General features: G+C 41.7%; 1 protein-coding gene across 2 annotated transcripts in view; it reads left to right on the top strand.

Moving 5' to 3' along the window:
- epas1b (endothelial PAS domain protein 1b) overlaps nt 1-13,064 on the top strand; it is a 32,135-nt gene extending 19,071 nt beyond the window's left edge. For both annotated transcript variants that reach the window (XM_056609177.1, XM_056609176.1), the window contains exons 7-16: nt 1,056-1,162; nt 2,854-3,001; nt 4,196-4,401; nt 4,527-4,690; nt 6,876-6,989; nt 7,408-7,904; nt 8,561-8,648; nt 9,025-9,118; nt 9,392-9,565; nt 9,668-13,064. In XM_056609177.1, the coding sequence (XP_056465152.1) occupies nt 1,056-1,162; nt 2,854-3,001; nt 4,196-4,401; nt 4,527-4,690; nt 6,876-6,989; nt 7,408-7,904; nt 8,561-8,648; nt 9,025-9,118; nt 9,392-9,565; nt 9,668-9,819 (1,744 nt within the window). In that variant the 3' untranslated portion in view covers nt 9,820-13,064. The remainder of the gene's footprint in view (nt 1-1,055; nt 1,163-2,853; nt 3,002-4,195; nt 4,402-4,526; nt 4,691-6,875; nt 6,990-7,407; nt 7,905-8,560; nt 8,649-9,024; nt 9,119-9,391; nt 9,566-9,667) is intronic.
- The last annotated feature ends 2,488 nt before the right edge of the window (nt 13,065-15,552 follow it).

The following is a 15,552-nucleotide window of genomic DNA, read 5'->3' as shown; positions in this document are numbered from 1 at the left end:
TTCTTTGAACATCAGGGTTTTCTTTTCAAAGAAAGGGGGTGGGGGGATGGCTACAGCCTTATAGCTCTGTTATCACAATCAGAGGTGGGCCTTATTTCACCATCACGTCAGATAGATACACTTGGCCAGCAATATACAACTGCAGAAAAAATGGTTCATTGTAATCCTTTCCTCCCTCCGAGCCGTTCTTTTTATCGAAAGCATATAACAGAAACAGCTGCTGTTCGTTATCAAACCCATTTATCTGATTCAACAGATAAAGTGTCGGTTGCTTCCTACAATTATCCTATAGATCGACAAGAAGAAACACAATTTCAAGAAAGTTGAATGAAAAGGGGTATGCTAACGTCCTTTATCATCAACCTGATAAATCTAGCGTCCATTTAATGCAATGCTTCGATCAAAGCATGCTTCAAAGTATGTTGAGGTGGTTGAATACTTTGATATACTTTCAGGTACGCTTTGATGTAATCAATTCACATTAATCCTGCGATATCCTTTAATGGCGAAGCACGCAATACGATGAAAGAAATCAATGGCAACACAACCAGGAACAATCCCCAAACAAATGCTGAGTGATAACAGCAAAGGAATACATATGAGTTTTCAAGAAGCATTAAATTCCCAGAAGGAAAGATAAATGGTGGCAGATAAAGCAAGGCTGGCAGCAAGGAAGCAGGAAGAAGCAATAGAATATTTATAAAATAAGAAGGGATAAAAAATGAAAGTACAATAGATAATATAATGTAATGCAAATATTGTACAAATACCTTGTGCATAAGCAAATGTTCTTCTAGATTTGTATTGCACTTTCATACGTTTTGTGTTTTATCTTGAGCAGAGATATTGTATTGGAAACTCTGTGTGTGTGTGTGTGTGTGTGTGTGTGTGTGTGTGTGTGTGTGTGTGTGTGTGTGTGTGTGTGTGTGTGTGTGTGTGTGTGTGTGTGCGTGCGTGCGTGCGTGCGTGCGTGCGTGCGTGCGTGCGTGCGTGCGTGCGTGCGTGCGTGCGTGCGTGCGTGCGTGTGTGTGTGTTTGTGTTTGTGTGTGTCACAGGGTGATTGAGTTGATGGGCTACAGTCCTGAGGACCTCCTGGGACGTTCTGTCTATGAGTTCTACCACGCCCTGGATGCAGACACCGTCACTAAGAGCCATCAGAATTGTAAGCACACAAACACACACACACACGCTCATGCGAACATACACAGACACAAACACACACACACACACACACACACATGTGCACACAAGCACTCACAGACACACATACACCCACGCTCATGCACACAGATACAGACACACTTACACCCACGGTCATGCACACACTCACACACTCACAAACACACACACACACACACACACACACACACACACACACACACACACACTCACACACCCTGTGTTGTTGGATTGTTTACAGTGCAGTGCATGGTATTAAGATGTTTTTTCACTCGATTAAGAGTGCCCAGCGATGGCATGATAGGGGCTGCACATCTGCGACTTCAAACGCGGAGGATCCAGGTGGCCCCCATTAGCATCAATGGAGGTGTGTGTGTGTGTGTGTGTGTGTGTGTGTGTGTGTGTGTGTGTGTGTGTGTGTGTGTGTGTGTGTGTGTGTGTGTGTGTGTGTGTGTGTGTGTGTGTGTGTGTGTGTGTGTGCGTGTGCATGTGTGTATGTGACTGAAGTGTCATGGCTTTTGTCTATGGCGACAGTTCAATATCATTAGAGGCCCTCTGTGAAAGTGGGAGAACAAGATTACAGGGAGATTATGACTGCATAATTGAGTTGCTCTGGGTTAGTCTGTGGGAGCGAATATATGTTACTGGGTTGGGTAGTGTGCATGTGTGTGGGGGGGGGGGGGGCAGCGGTTACATGCTTGTCAGCAGACCCATGTTCCCTCGTATAAAGTGTTCTTTATGGGACGCACACACACACACACACACGAACACACACACACACACACAACACACACACACACACACACATACCCAAACACGTGCACTGGGTGACCCCAACGCGGCCCTTTCCCACGCCAGCGCTGGACCTTGGCACATGGCCAGCACATTGCCTTCTCAAGTCAACATAAACATCCTTCAATCCCTAAAGCTAAAATATCAAGAGGAGAGAGTCTTCTAGAAGGCTCCCCAGCATGGGATTTGTTTCTTACTAAAACGTAGTCACAAATGTGTGCTAGGATCTTTTCTTTGTATTTTTAGATAAGAAATTCATGCTAGTAACAATGGTGGTTAGACCGAATAAAGAAGTTACAATTTGTGGAAATGCTTCAAACAAGGACCTAGACCCAACACCATCCAAGTCAGATCACGATACTAAACTGAAGCAGACTTGCATCATCATGCTACAGCTACACCAGGTGGATTTATACTGTAGCAATACCACCATATCTACCAAATCAAATGTACTTTATACATTGTCACCTTTCTTCCAAATTAAATCTAATTTATGCCTATACCACCTTAGCTACCCTCTAAAATATAATCGATCTCTTCACCACCATAAAGAATTCAATAGAACTTACACCTACACCAAATCACCCAAATAAAATATAGTTTATACCTGCACCATATCTACCAAATATAATATAATTGATACCTTTTCCAACATATCTAACAAATAAAATACAAGTTATACCTTCTTCACCATATCTACCAAATAATATATACTTTATTCTCACACCACCAAATCATATAATGTAATCGCATGTCCTGTTTCCCTGTTTTCTCCTATCACAGCATCATATCTGCCCTATCTGATAGTGTCTGTTGTCCTCTAATCACCATTGTTGCCTGATTATATTGTGGGTCCACCCTCTCGTTTGTCTCCGTCTGCAGTGTGCAGCAAGGGACAGGCTGTGAGCAGCCAGTACCGCATGCTGGCTAAACACGGCGGCTACGTCTGGGTAGAGACCCAGGGAACCGTCATCTATAACAGCCGCAACTCACAGCCACAGTGTATCGTCTGCATCAATTATGTTCTCAGGTAAAGCATGACATCGTATTTTTATTAGGGTTCCTACGAAAAACGTAGGAATCCTATCGTATTCGTTAGTATTATTATTATTATTATTATAAAAAAATCCTGGGTAACACTTTATAATAAGGTGCCATAATAAATAGCAAACTTAGTTTAATCGTTTTTTCATCATTAATTAAATATTAGTTGTTGGTATAACCCTAACCCAACCTAAACACACGACCCTAACCCTAACACACGGCCCTAACCCTAACCCCTAACCAATGCACACGGCCCTAACCCTAACACGACACTAACCCTAACCCTAACCAGCGACACTCGTGAAAAAAACTATTAACTTGTGCCAAATAAATATTTTAGTAACAATTAACAAATATGAACAAAGGGTTAGGTAATGACTAGTTTGCTATTTATTATGGCAAATTATTATTACTTTTGAGGTTATACAATTGGTCAGGCTTGTAGAACTTGTAGAATGAGAACCATACTCGTCATACTTGGTTGCTTGCAACTATATATATTTTTTATTTTTAGAGTAATTTTTAAAAAAAATTATCTGTGTTCACTTTCAATGATACTGCAGTGCCATAAGTTGGGGTATTTTAGCTCAAAAAGAGGCTTTTATGCCTCCAAAGTAACTCAATCTATTGTAAACTCCTGCTTATAGGGCAGGATTTAGTTGTTTCAATCCTTAACGCCGGCTTTTTCACCCCCTACAGAATTTCCAAGCAAAAAGATTAGCTAAGTTAACTTTGGCCAAAGTTCTGAGATTTCCTTGAGCGGTTGACTCAGGATTTCTGCCCACTGAGTGTAAAATCGATTCATCAGAAACCAGACAAGGAAAGAGGAAGGACAGGAGAGAGGGAATTAAGCCTGATTTTGTCTTCATGTGTGGCAGTCCATTCATGTATAAATGCCAAAAAGAAATAACATCATTTCCCAGAAATATGTGCATTTGCAGCAATGAAAAGCCTTTATAGTATAATTATTTTAACAGAATTGACTTACTTTTTTTAACATTAACATTGTGGCTAGATCTCCCTTGATTATTTGTCTATTGTAATCAATCATCTTGTACGTCAACATCGTGATAAATGTTCAGAACGATGTTGAACTGAATCACCCATTCAGTGATTATAAATACACCTGTGTTTGGAGTCACACCTCACAGCTGTGGTTGGGCTGTCTGCTCTGCTGCAGTGACATCGAGGAGGAGTCCACCGTGTTCTCCATGGAGCAGACAGAGTTCAGTCCCCGTCCCATAAGCAGCTTCTTCAGCGCCGCGGGCTCCTCCCCGGGCGCCGGCGAGCGGGCCGAGCCGCTCTTCACCAAACTCAAGGAGGAGCCGGAGGACCTACTGCAGCTGGCGCCCACGGCCGGCGACGACGTCATCCCCCTGGACTTCGGTCCGTCGGCAACACTTGTTTGACCCTTATTGATTCATTTGTCTTTGGGTTTTAATCACTTAATTCCGCGCTGCTTTGAAATTGCTTTATTCATTTTTCTTCTTTTTTTTTCTTCTTTGTGATAGGTCCCTCTGACTTTGATGAGCCAGCGTATACCCAGGTCCCGGCCGCCCCGATGGGCCCACCGGCCCCGGGGCCCGGAGACATGGCTCACATGGGGGGCACCTTTACCATTGCCCAGCCTCCGCCTCCTGGCAGTGCTACACCGAGTCTCAGCAGCTGCTCTACGGTACTATGACGTTCAATATGAACCAGGATCATTATCATAATAGATCCAATGGCGCTTTTCATTGCAGTCCGAGTGCTTTACAAAGTGTGTGTGGGTATGACACGAATAATTTTCTAACTCTCCAATTTTAATAAAATTTTGCTTGGTTTGTAGATATCTCTCAATTATGGCTCATTGCACTCCGAACCATCTCTGGAGGGCCTCCTACTATATTGAAGGGGGTTTATCCTTGGTTTTCGGTCAGTGGGATGCAATAATGTGGCCTGTAACTGAGATCCAGGGCCGTATATATACAATTGTCTTGCCAGGCTACCTCCCCCACTATCAGGGTGTAGCAGTAGCACCCACCTGGGTGTTTCACACCCTCCCCATCCTGTCACGACCAGGCTCTCTGGCGGCAAAAAAAACAAAAAGGCTGACCCCACTACAACTGATAATCAAAAGGTTTGTTCAAAAAGAAGATGCCAAGACAGTGCAGGAGCAAAGGGAGTGAACGCACAAGTCTGAACGGGAACAGATTTGTTAGTCAACGTTTCATTATGATGCTTCTGGGTTCATTGGTAGCTCTGGGGTCGTTCTGGCAGAGGGTATGAGAATAGCGGGGGTGGACGGTCTTGAATGGAGGCTTTGTCATAATTCACCATCACCCTCTTTTCCCTCTTCCCTTCTGGCACTGGCACATAGGTGCTTTATTAGCAGGAAACAAATCGGATACACGATGACCCAACATTCACCGTTTGAAAATCCGTTACTGACTATTAATGAATTAATTTGTATATTAAGGGAGCTATGTGTAACTAACTAACTATACGAAATCACAAAATGACCATGAAATGTAATCGGATAAGATCAGGGCAAAATGGGAGTAGAAAGAGCCAAAATACCGGCTTCTTACACAACAGTACTACAGCCAGAAGGTTCTCCGTTGAAATGTCCGGTCCTGGGAGGGATGGTTGATTTACTTTTGGCCTGTGTGTTATGAATCACTATCCTCCGAGTACCCTCTTTTGCCAGGTAAAAAATTGGCAAACAAACAGAGTGTGCTGTAGCCATGAAAGGTAGCAAATTAGCTGGATTCACTGAGTTGTGTGAGTTTCTACCGGTCCTCAGAAGCCTTGCCACTTTGGTAAAAGGTCTTTGATGAGAGCTGTGCTAAAACACTAAAGTCTTGGAGTTGCATTTGATGGAGATAGCTCAGAGCCCAGATGGATTTCATTACAGAGGCCACATGAGCTGGTTATAATTGCAAACAATAAATTTATTACAAACGTTTACATGGAGCACTTTAGGTGTAGGACTCGTCATGCCTTGTCATTGTCAAAGGAGGATAACTGTGCTTGTCTCAGAATATACTGTTGCGCTCGTCTAGTCTAGCACCCGTGTTTGTGCCCTCAACCTGGCAACCCAGGTGAGCTGAGTCTGGGGAGGAGGGGGTAGGGGAGACAACTCAATATTGGGCATTTGGACTGCAGTATCCATTCTAAATGCTTTGAGTCAATATCCGATATTGTACCTTTAAGGATACAAAAACATTCAAAAAATACATCATCAAGCTGCCCTTACATTGTGTCTGTTCAGTTTCTAAAGAAATTATTTAAACTGCACTATGTAACATTTTACTGGTCAACGTTTGCCCCCCCCACATATTTTTCTTTACATATTAGCATTTAAAAAAAACTTTCAACAAGTGGCATATTTTTGATAGTAATGAATGTTTGCATTGTTTTGATAATTTTACTTATAACATTGAATCTAGTTGAAAGGCTAACGTGCATTGAGTTTATTTTACTGATGAGAACAAATAAAAACAATGAGATAGCCAAATAGGAGATGTTAACTCTGCCTAAATGCATTTATTTGGTCTAATTTATTGAGTATTTAATACGTGCATTATGTTTTCAATAACAAGTGCATAAAAATAAGTTGTGATTTGTCTCTTCGAAATGGTTGGTTTAAGTTCATATATAAAGGGATGCGGAATTGGCCATAAAACGCTCAGGAATGTTAATTTATGCACACATTTGTGCTTCTCATGATTTTATAGATAAGGCCTATTATGAATTGGGTAGAGATGGTTTGTAATTAAAAAGAAAAATGTTTTGGAAACACTGCCCTAAAGGCTGCTAGTGGTGAGATTTGTGTAGTGCAGCTTTAACTTGACCCTTCCAATGCTATGGCCCTCCAGCCCAGCAGCCCTGATGAATACTACAGCTCAGCGGACTGTGACCTGAAGGTCGAACTGACTGAGAAGCTGTTTTCTCTGGATACGGATGATATCAACAGCACTGCAAACACTGAGGTTAGTCTCTCGCTTCTCTAACTCTCTAGCTATACATCCATCAATCGATCAGTACATTATGATTAATTATTAAATCTAAAGTCGTATTTCGTTATTTCAAATAGTTTTCTAGTTTAATTTATTTCTTATTTCATTCACACTTCCAGTGCAAGTCAAAAGCATTTTCAGGTTCAAACTGATTAGAAAGATTATATAATATTCAATAAGTGAATGTCTTGGCTTTGATATTCATAATTTAACCTTAAACAATAAAAACATGCGCTGTGCATGCTTGAAAACAAGGACCAAACACTCTATCACTCTCACTCACCATCCTCTTATGTACTGCTGTCAGCCGTCCTGTTTGGTTGGTTATTAACCATGCAACCCCAGAAGTCTCAGAGTGATTCCATAACCCCTTGATGACCTGGTTCTGCAGGGGGATCTGAGTGACCTGGACCTGGAGACCCTGGCTCCCTACATCCCCATGGACGGGGAGGACTTCCAGCTCCACCCCATCGTCCCCGACCTGGAGCCCATGGATCCGGGCTCCACCGCGGGGTCCCTGGCGGGGTCCCACACGGGCCCCCAGCACGGCTTCAACGCCATCGCCAGCCTCTTCCAGCCTCTGTCCGCCCATGGCAAGAGCGAGGGCCACTACACCTGGGGCCCGGGGGAGAAGAGAGGAGCCCCCCACACCCAGGGCCCCGTTGACCCCAGAGTGGGCTCCTGCAAGGAGAACCACGGCCGGATGGCGCCTCACCAAGTCCAGGCCAGCACCCCTCTGTCCTCCATGGGCGGCAGGCAGAACGTCCAGTGGCCCCCGGACCCCCTGTTAACATACCAGTGTAGTCAGCGGGGGCCGGAGGGCTACTCTGTGGAGCGCCTGTCAGGAGAGGAGCGCCCCACCTGTCAGAAGAGTGGTCTGATGAGAAGGTGAGGTGCAGAGGGGAGGAGACAATAACACACACGTGTTTCTTCAAGAGGGGTTAGGCACACAGAAACGCAGCTGTGTTACACATCACTTGGTGAACTAATTGATTTGATAACATTCACAATGGAGACAGTTTTCCCACAAAGGTCACTGGGTTCATTCAGTCTGAAGTGAAGCGTCATTATATTATATTCCACAATTAATCCATAACACAACCTCTGAATCACGCTTATGCTATACCAATATATGCATGGATACTAATGTTATTGGCTGAATATGGTACTGCTGATCAGAAACACAGGCAATTCTCAATGACCTGAGCCAGTACGCCTTACAGTCAGTAGCATCGCTCATGGAAGCTTTCCTCTGGGTATGAATGGTCATATGCCCCAACCCGGTGAGGACTCAATGTGAAGCCCGGCTAAACAGGAAGCACACCCTGGTCTTAAAGTTCCTCCCATTAGGGTTCCATCTTGTTTTCCTTTCCCCCCCACCTGAGAGAGACAAAGGGAGTCTGGAGTCTGAGGCAATACAAAAGCCTGGTGTGTGTGTGTGTGTGTGTGTGTGTGTGTGTGTGTGTGTGTGTGTGTGTGTGTGTGTGTGTGTGTGTGTGTGTGTGTGTGTGTGTGTGTGTGTGTGTGTGTGTGTGTGTGCACAGGTCAATGGAACCTTTTGGACAGGCCTGCAGGGACATGAGTCCGGACAGAACCAGCAACATGAAACGGCCCTTCAACCAGATGGTGGTGGTGAGTCCCATCAAGACCCCATACACTGGATACACTACATATGCACAAACACAGACACACAAACACTACAAAATAACTCATTTATTGAGGGCTTTCGTCTTTACTGTCATTTAATTCAGATATAATAGACACCATATGACATCAGAAATCCAACGCTATATAACTGCGTACGGAATATTTTATGCACAGTATTGTTTGTTTCTGAGAAATTCTGTGTGTTGGTGCGCACATGTCATCGCATGCAGGATTTGACTTGGGGCTGTGTGTGTGTGTGTGTGTGTGTGTGTGTGTGTGTGTGTGTGTGTGTGTGTGTGTGTGTGTGTGTGTGTGTGTGTGTGTGTGTGTGTGTGTGTGTGTGTGTGTGTCTCCTTTTCAGAGTGAAAGCAATCGTTCAGAAATGATATGGAAGAAGATGAGAGGCAACAGCTGTGCTGCCATAGATCGCTCACACAGCTCTGGACCACTGGCAGGTAGTGTGTCAGCGTGCGTGTGTGTGTGTTGAATATAAGTGTTGTTGTTGGATAGGCTGCAATTGCCTTGGCAAGCACGAGTAGCAACATGATTAAGGTTTAAGTTGTTTTGGTTAGATGGCTGCCATCACATTCTCATGTTGACTTGTGATAGTAACTATTTGGCCATATAAATATTAATCGCCTTAATCAATAAACAAAACCAGACCCGTTTCTCTTTTGTTGTGCTCAAGTGTTCTTTGTGAAACGTGCCTGTCGTTCTGGCCCTCTCAGAGCCAGGCATTGGAGCAATGATGCCAGGGAGCATGTCCCAGAGACTCAGCCATCTGCACCAGCACAGGGAATTCCAGTTTCCAGGAAGTGGGTCAATGGGTCCCACCAAGAAAGCCTTCCCCCAACAGTGCAGCTACACAGAATACAACAGGCTGCCGTCCCACACAAGAGAGGGTAAGTCTGCGTCCCTTAACTCCGCTTCGGTTGTTCTGTGCAGTGTCCGTCCGTCTTTCTGCCCGTCAGTCTTCCCCTTCACGTCTGTCAATCCGTTCCCAGGTGTAGTGAGTCGTCTGCTGGGCCCGTCGATGGGCTCCTGCTACCTTCCCGAGCTGACACGCTACGACTGTGAGGTCAACGTCCCACTGCAGGGCAACCTCCACCTCCTCCAGGGCTGTGACCTCCTGAGGGCCCTGGACCAGTCAGCCTAGAGCAGGGCCCCCATCACCCCATCGCCAGGCCCTCCTGGTGCTGGGGCTCTGCCTTGGGCTTCCAATGCTCAACTCCCCATTGAATGGTATCCCCACTCACAACCAGCCACGTGTTGTGCGTCCGCTTGCGTGTTGCAATGGAAGTGGTGGAGCAAGGCCAACAATCGCCCCAACACACACACACACACACACACACACACACACACACACACACACACACACACACACACACACACACACACACACACAAACACACACACACACACGTACACACGCACACACACACACACACACACACACACACACACACACACACACACACATACACGCATACACACACACACTCATATATACACGCACACACACACACACACATACACACGCACATACACATACACATACACACACACACAAACACACACACAGATACACACACACACACACACCAAAAGGGGGAACAACTCTAGTAAGGTGACACACCGTATGTCTACAATTTTCAGATGGGTTTCAAAGACCGCGTAACCCCAAGTTTAGTACCCATAGTCTGACTAAACTTTAGCCATTGTGTGTACAAACCCCAAGTTGTGAAACATATCTCAAGTTTCTATTACACTCGGCTATACTATTAACTATAGGCTAGACAGTATACTACCTATTAAGCATTAATAGCAGCACAAAAAAGTATATTTTTTAAATGTTCCTATCCATTCCCTCTATTTTCCCCTTTGGAGATAAATATCGAAAAGTGTAAAATGTTTTAAGGAACACACACAAAAAATCACAGATACACATACGTAAATCATAAATACAAAAAAGTTCTGAGTCAAACTTTGACTCCTTCATAAACGCTAATTTTGTTACGGTCAAACTATTATCATCTGTATCATTGTCACTTAAACAAATAGATTGCACAATACCTTTGTTTTTTCTTTTCCTACCTTATTCCATTATAGTTATCCCTATTTTACCATTAGTTAAGCTGTTTTGGGGTCAACTTTGTTTAAACAAATAAGCATATTAAATCATTCTTATAGTTGTTACTTTGTTATTGTGTTCAACATTGTTTGTGCTTTTTATCAAATAATTATTTTTTATTATTTTGCAAACCTACCGTATTGGTTTGGTCATTCTCCTATCATTTTAATCTGCCTACATTATCTCCCAGCAACTTTAATAACCACAGCAATACACATACATTACTGCAATACACATACCCAACCGAAAGTATAATATCAAATTTAGGTTATTCTATCTTTTTTAATTTTCCTCCTAAATCAGACTCTCTCTCACTCTCTCTTGGTTCAGTTTACCATTATATTTAAAGCGGTTAACACACTCTTCTGAACTTATTTATATTTATATAGATAAAATAAAAACATAAATATAAAATATATAAATATAATTTTTGGGATAAAAGCAAACTAACGGTTGGTTAAAGCAAACAAAATGTAACTCACAAAACTGCCTTCACGTTAATGCCTCCCCTTTTCCATTTTGCACTGTCTGTGCTTCCCATTATTTTTCCTTTCTAATACTCTGGTTGTTGTCTTTGTGTGGTGACCACTTTTCCAAGATGAATAGACCCTTGTACACATTTGCATTATGTATTTAAAAGATGGAACTATGAATCTATAAAGATAGTGTTTTTAGTAGTCACGTGTGTTGGTACTTTGTCCTTGACTACACCAGATGCTGGTTTCCTTCTTTCGTTTAGCTGTTTCTGTGTTGTGCCGTTTATTATGTCAGAGTGTTAGGCTAAAATGTATCTATTTAATCTGTTCGCAGGCCAGTACTGTTCTCGTTCTTGCTTTAAGAGGAAAAATAAACTCAGAACAAAAAAATATGAAATATAAATATACATTTTCTATGTTTCACTTTTTTGATATGTAGCATTTAAAATATTGTAAACAAGGCAGAGTTAGCACAAATCATATCACAGCCTTTTTACAATGACTCATACATAGACAAAGACACTTCTTAGAAAGCTTTTTTGTGAAACCTTTGATCGACTAACAACTTTTCGCTCATGATCGTACTGAGATTGTCTTCAAAGCTGTATTGAGATTGACGTGAATTTCCTTAGGAGTTGCTGGCCTCAAAATTGACCCATCAAGTGCACACCCTCCCAGTATTTGAGGATCAGTATACAGTGTATGTTAGGTAACTGCAATATTATGTTGTTAAAGGACCACTAGGACGTTTGACATATTTTCGATCTATCTGCATGGGTGGGATCTAACTCAACAATTTTCCGTCTCAAGTGAACATATGTTATTGAGAGCAAAAGTATGTATACATTATATAAAATCATTATTTGGTCAAAAATCTTTCTTTGTGCACTTTTTCATTTTGCAGGTAGGCTGGCTTCCTAGAATACCCATTTTGTGTTGGCTGGTCTAATTTGGTTGGGTTTTCTTAAGTTCCCTGTAAAGCACCCATTTAGCTCCAATGGAATATGTAATTACTAAATAAAAGTGCATCAGGGGTCTCTATCTTCTTCAAATATAGTTATGATAGAACCCCAATGGTGAAGACTGACGAGCAGTGAAAGTGCTGTGGAGTGAGATTGTGTGAAGTTATTAAAACCAACCATATGAGCGTAAACGTTCCACTGAGGTCAACCCCAGTGGACTTCTTTGATGTCATAGAACATCCTGCTTATCCCTTCTCTAAGGCCTGTGTCTTGTTCGGATGTCAAAAGGCCAAGAAAAAATTACAAGAGGCCCCTGTGTGCCAAATAAGTCTGCAGAACGAGCAAAGGGCCATACTAAATGAGTCTTTAAGTCTTATGATGTTGACCTGAATATGTCTTATGATACACTGGCCACACTGTGTGGTTCGTCAGGGACCATTACTATGGGCAGGATCGGAGGGAGCTGGAGGTGACAAGAAGGCATAACAGTACATTAAGGAATGGTCTATTTATTAAGATATTTCTTTTCAAAGCGGGTTACCCATTTGATGTTTCGAAGGCCTAAGTAAGGAGGGAAAACGTCAAAATGTACAGTTGGGCATGTCAGATGAAACAAATATCGTTGGAATGAACTTCTTACAGCCAAGAAGTCCAGTATGTTGCCTGATGGAGCTGAGGAGAGTAGGGTGGCTGGTGTTGAGTTTTGAGGCTGCACAGCCTGTCCCTTGGTGCATGTCTCTCTCTCTCTCACTCTACCGTTCACCTTCCAACTCCCTTTTGTCAGTTATTTTGTTTCAGTTTGACCTCGTAAGAGGCTCCGGTTGCGATTAACTTTTTGTCTCCAGCAAGCTCAGCTGGTTAAACCAGCTCTCTGACCCCAATGTAGTGTGCATACTCGACATGTAGGTCGGGGAGCTGGTTGAATTTTTTAATTTTTTTGACAGACAAAGCGACGGCCGAAACGGATTCACTGTTAAAGCCAAAGACATGACACACTATGGGAACCCTCCGTCGTGGTTGTCGCGGTGCCAAAAAAACCTTGGAATTCGGGACATTTCCTTTCCTAATGGTCCCAGCTAAGAATAACACACAAGGGCAGAACATGAAAAGATGCACAATGTCGGGCCCTCCCTATTATTTATTTTTTCTTGGACGCTCAACAATGACCACAGAACTCTGTGTCCCTGCCGTTCAATAGCTATAGATGGTTGGACCTTAAATATAAGAACATAAGTACGTTCATTAAATAAACATATAAACAAAGTTCATGAATAAATCGAACAGTGTAAATAGGTATAGTTAATGTTTGATGAGATAAAGTGGGTATTTAAGGGTGTGAATAGATTAAGTATATCCTAAAGCTGGACTGATTCCCTTTAAGATACCTGGTTAGCACCACATTTGAAAAACATATTTTGTGATTAACAAATATATGCACATTCCATTTTATTTTATCCCAAATTATTATAATATCAAATATATTATCAAGTCTCCATGCCTAACATTTAAGCAATATGACATTCAGTTCCTAAAGGCGTTTGTTTAAGTATATTTGCAATATCTAGTCCAAATTGTATAGAGGTAATAAGGGAGGTGATAATGTCGATCCATCATATCCTATGACTACACAATAAACATCTTTGTTCACGGACCCTGAAAAAACTGTTGATGCATATTTAGTTTAATATTTAATTTGGAGTTTGTTATTTGTGAGTCTTTTTTATATTTTAAGTCAGAACTGAAGACCAATTGGAAGTATTTGTTATTGTATTCAAAGATTTAGATTTAAAGAAAATTAGTTACTTAAAAAATTACTTGAATTATAAATTTAAACCAAAGTAATTTGAATACTGAAAACAAATGATGACATTATCAAAGTTGCTCTATTATTTATTTCTTAGTATTTTTTTAACACACTAAATATGATTGTGGTGCTAAATTGTGTCTGGAAAATCAGAGGACATCAGTGCTAGTGAATTTGAAACAAGTTGTTTCTTTCTTTTTTTTTTTATCCTTTTTATTGCAGATTAAGATAGACAGGAAGGTATGTGAGAGAGAGGGAATGACATACAGTAAAGGACCACGGTCAGGAAGCTAACCCGGGTCGCTGTGGTAGGGACTGAGCCTTTAATGGTACGCACTCTACCCGATGAGCGACCGGGGCGCCCCCGAAACAAGATGTTTCAAACGTTACTTTGCTCCCATGTGTGAATATGCATGATGGCAGTTGATTTAGAAAAATACAACAATCACAAGTCTAGATCTTTGGATTCTGTGTCACTTGAAGGGCAATTTTAAAATTGTAATTCACTCTATCCTCTCTGAAGACAATCTCAGCTGACTTCTTATAATCAGATTGTTGTTTTGGTTCCTGTTTTTTTGCTTTTGAGCGGTTTTTCTTTTATGGTATACATTGCAGTTCTAGATAATTATGTGTTTTTTTTATGCAAAATATGGACTATTATATCCTATTGTTATTATTATGATTGTTATTTGGTATTGTCTGTTTGTTTCTGCACTGATATCTTAATAAAGCATACTGCTCTTACCAACTGATCAGCTGTTTTTGATCTTGTGATAAAAAAAGTATAAATTATAAATTTGTTGTACTGCCACATTTTGTAGAGAGCTGTTGGTTATGAGCTCTCCAGACCCCGGTTCAAGTCAGGCGAGGTTGGTCACTATGGAAATTTATTTTTTCATTTTATAATTTTTTGTCATCTAGTATAGTAGTTTTAGTTATGAAGATGTGGGGAATACAATGGAAATTAACATTAGTCAACAGGGTTATCAAATACTAATAGCCTCTAACTTTTGTGGTGGTTGATTGGTCAGAGTGACAATAGGTTTCCTATGCTGCCTGTCACACTGGGATGGCCTGTGGTAGCCCTAACAGGCGCCTATAGTGGCCTTTAGGGGCCCATGACAGGTTAGAGCCTCCCTGCATACCCCCCACATTCATATTAGGTTCCGGTCATTTGAGGAACAAATATTTTATTTAACGTTGTATCCAAGGTCACTTTGTGCAAATCAAAGATTAAGATAATTCTAATTTATGAAATCTTCAATTGTACACCAACAATAAAATAGTTTGGAAATTATACATGAATAACCCAAAAGGCTTTTTGTAGTAAAATACCTGGTCTCCTTTCCATGTTTTTTCTTGGGTATTATTCTGGTAAATCAGTCAAATGACGTCAAGACAGTATTGATATTCAACTGTTGTTTGGACGTGTAGATCTCTTATCAGCACAAACACAGTGCTACAAGCCATCCATCATTTTCAGATTGTTTATTATCCTTTGTCTGGTTTTAATGTG

This window comes from Gadus chalcogrammus, chromosome 15 (genome assembly GCF_026213295.1).
Source record: "Gadus chalcogrammus isolate NIFS_2021 chromosome 15, NIFS_Gcha_1.0, whole genome shotgun sequence".
NCBI lineage: Eukaryota > Metazoa > Chordata > Actinopteri > Gadiformes > Gadidae > Gadus > Gadus chalcogrammus.
Note: the sequence above shows the minus strand (reverse complement) of the source record. Positions and strands in the feature narration are given on the sequence as shown.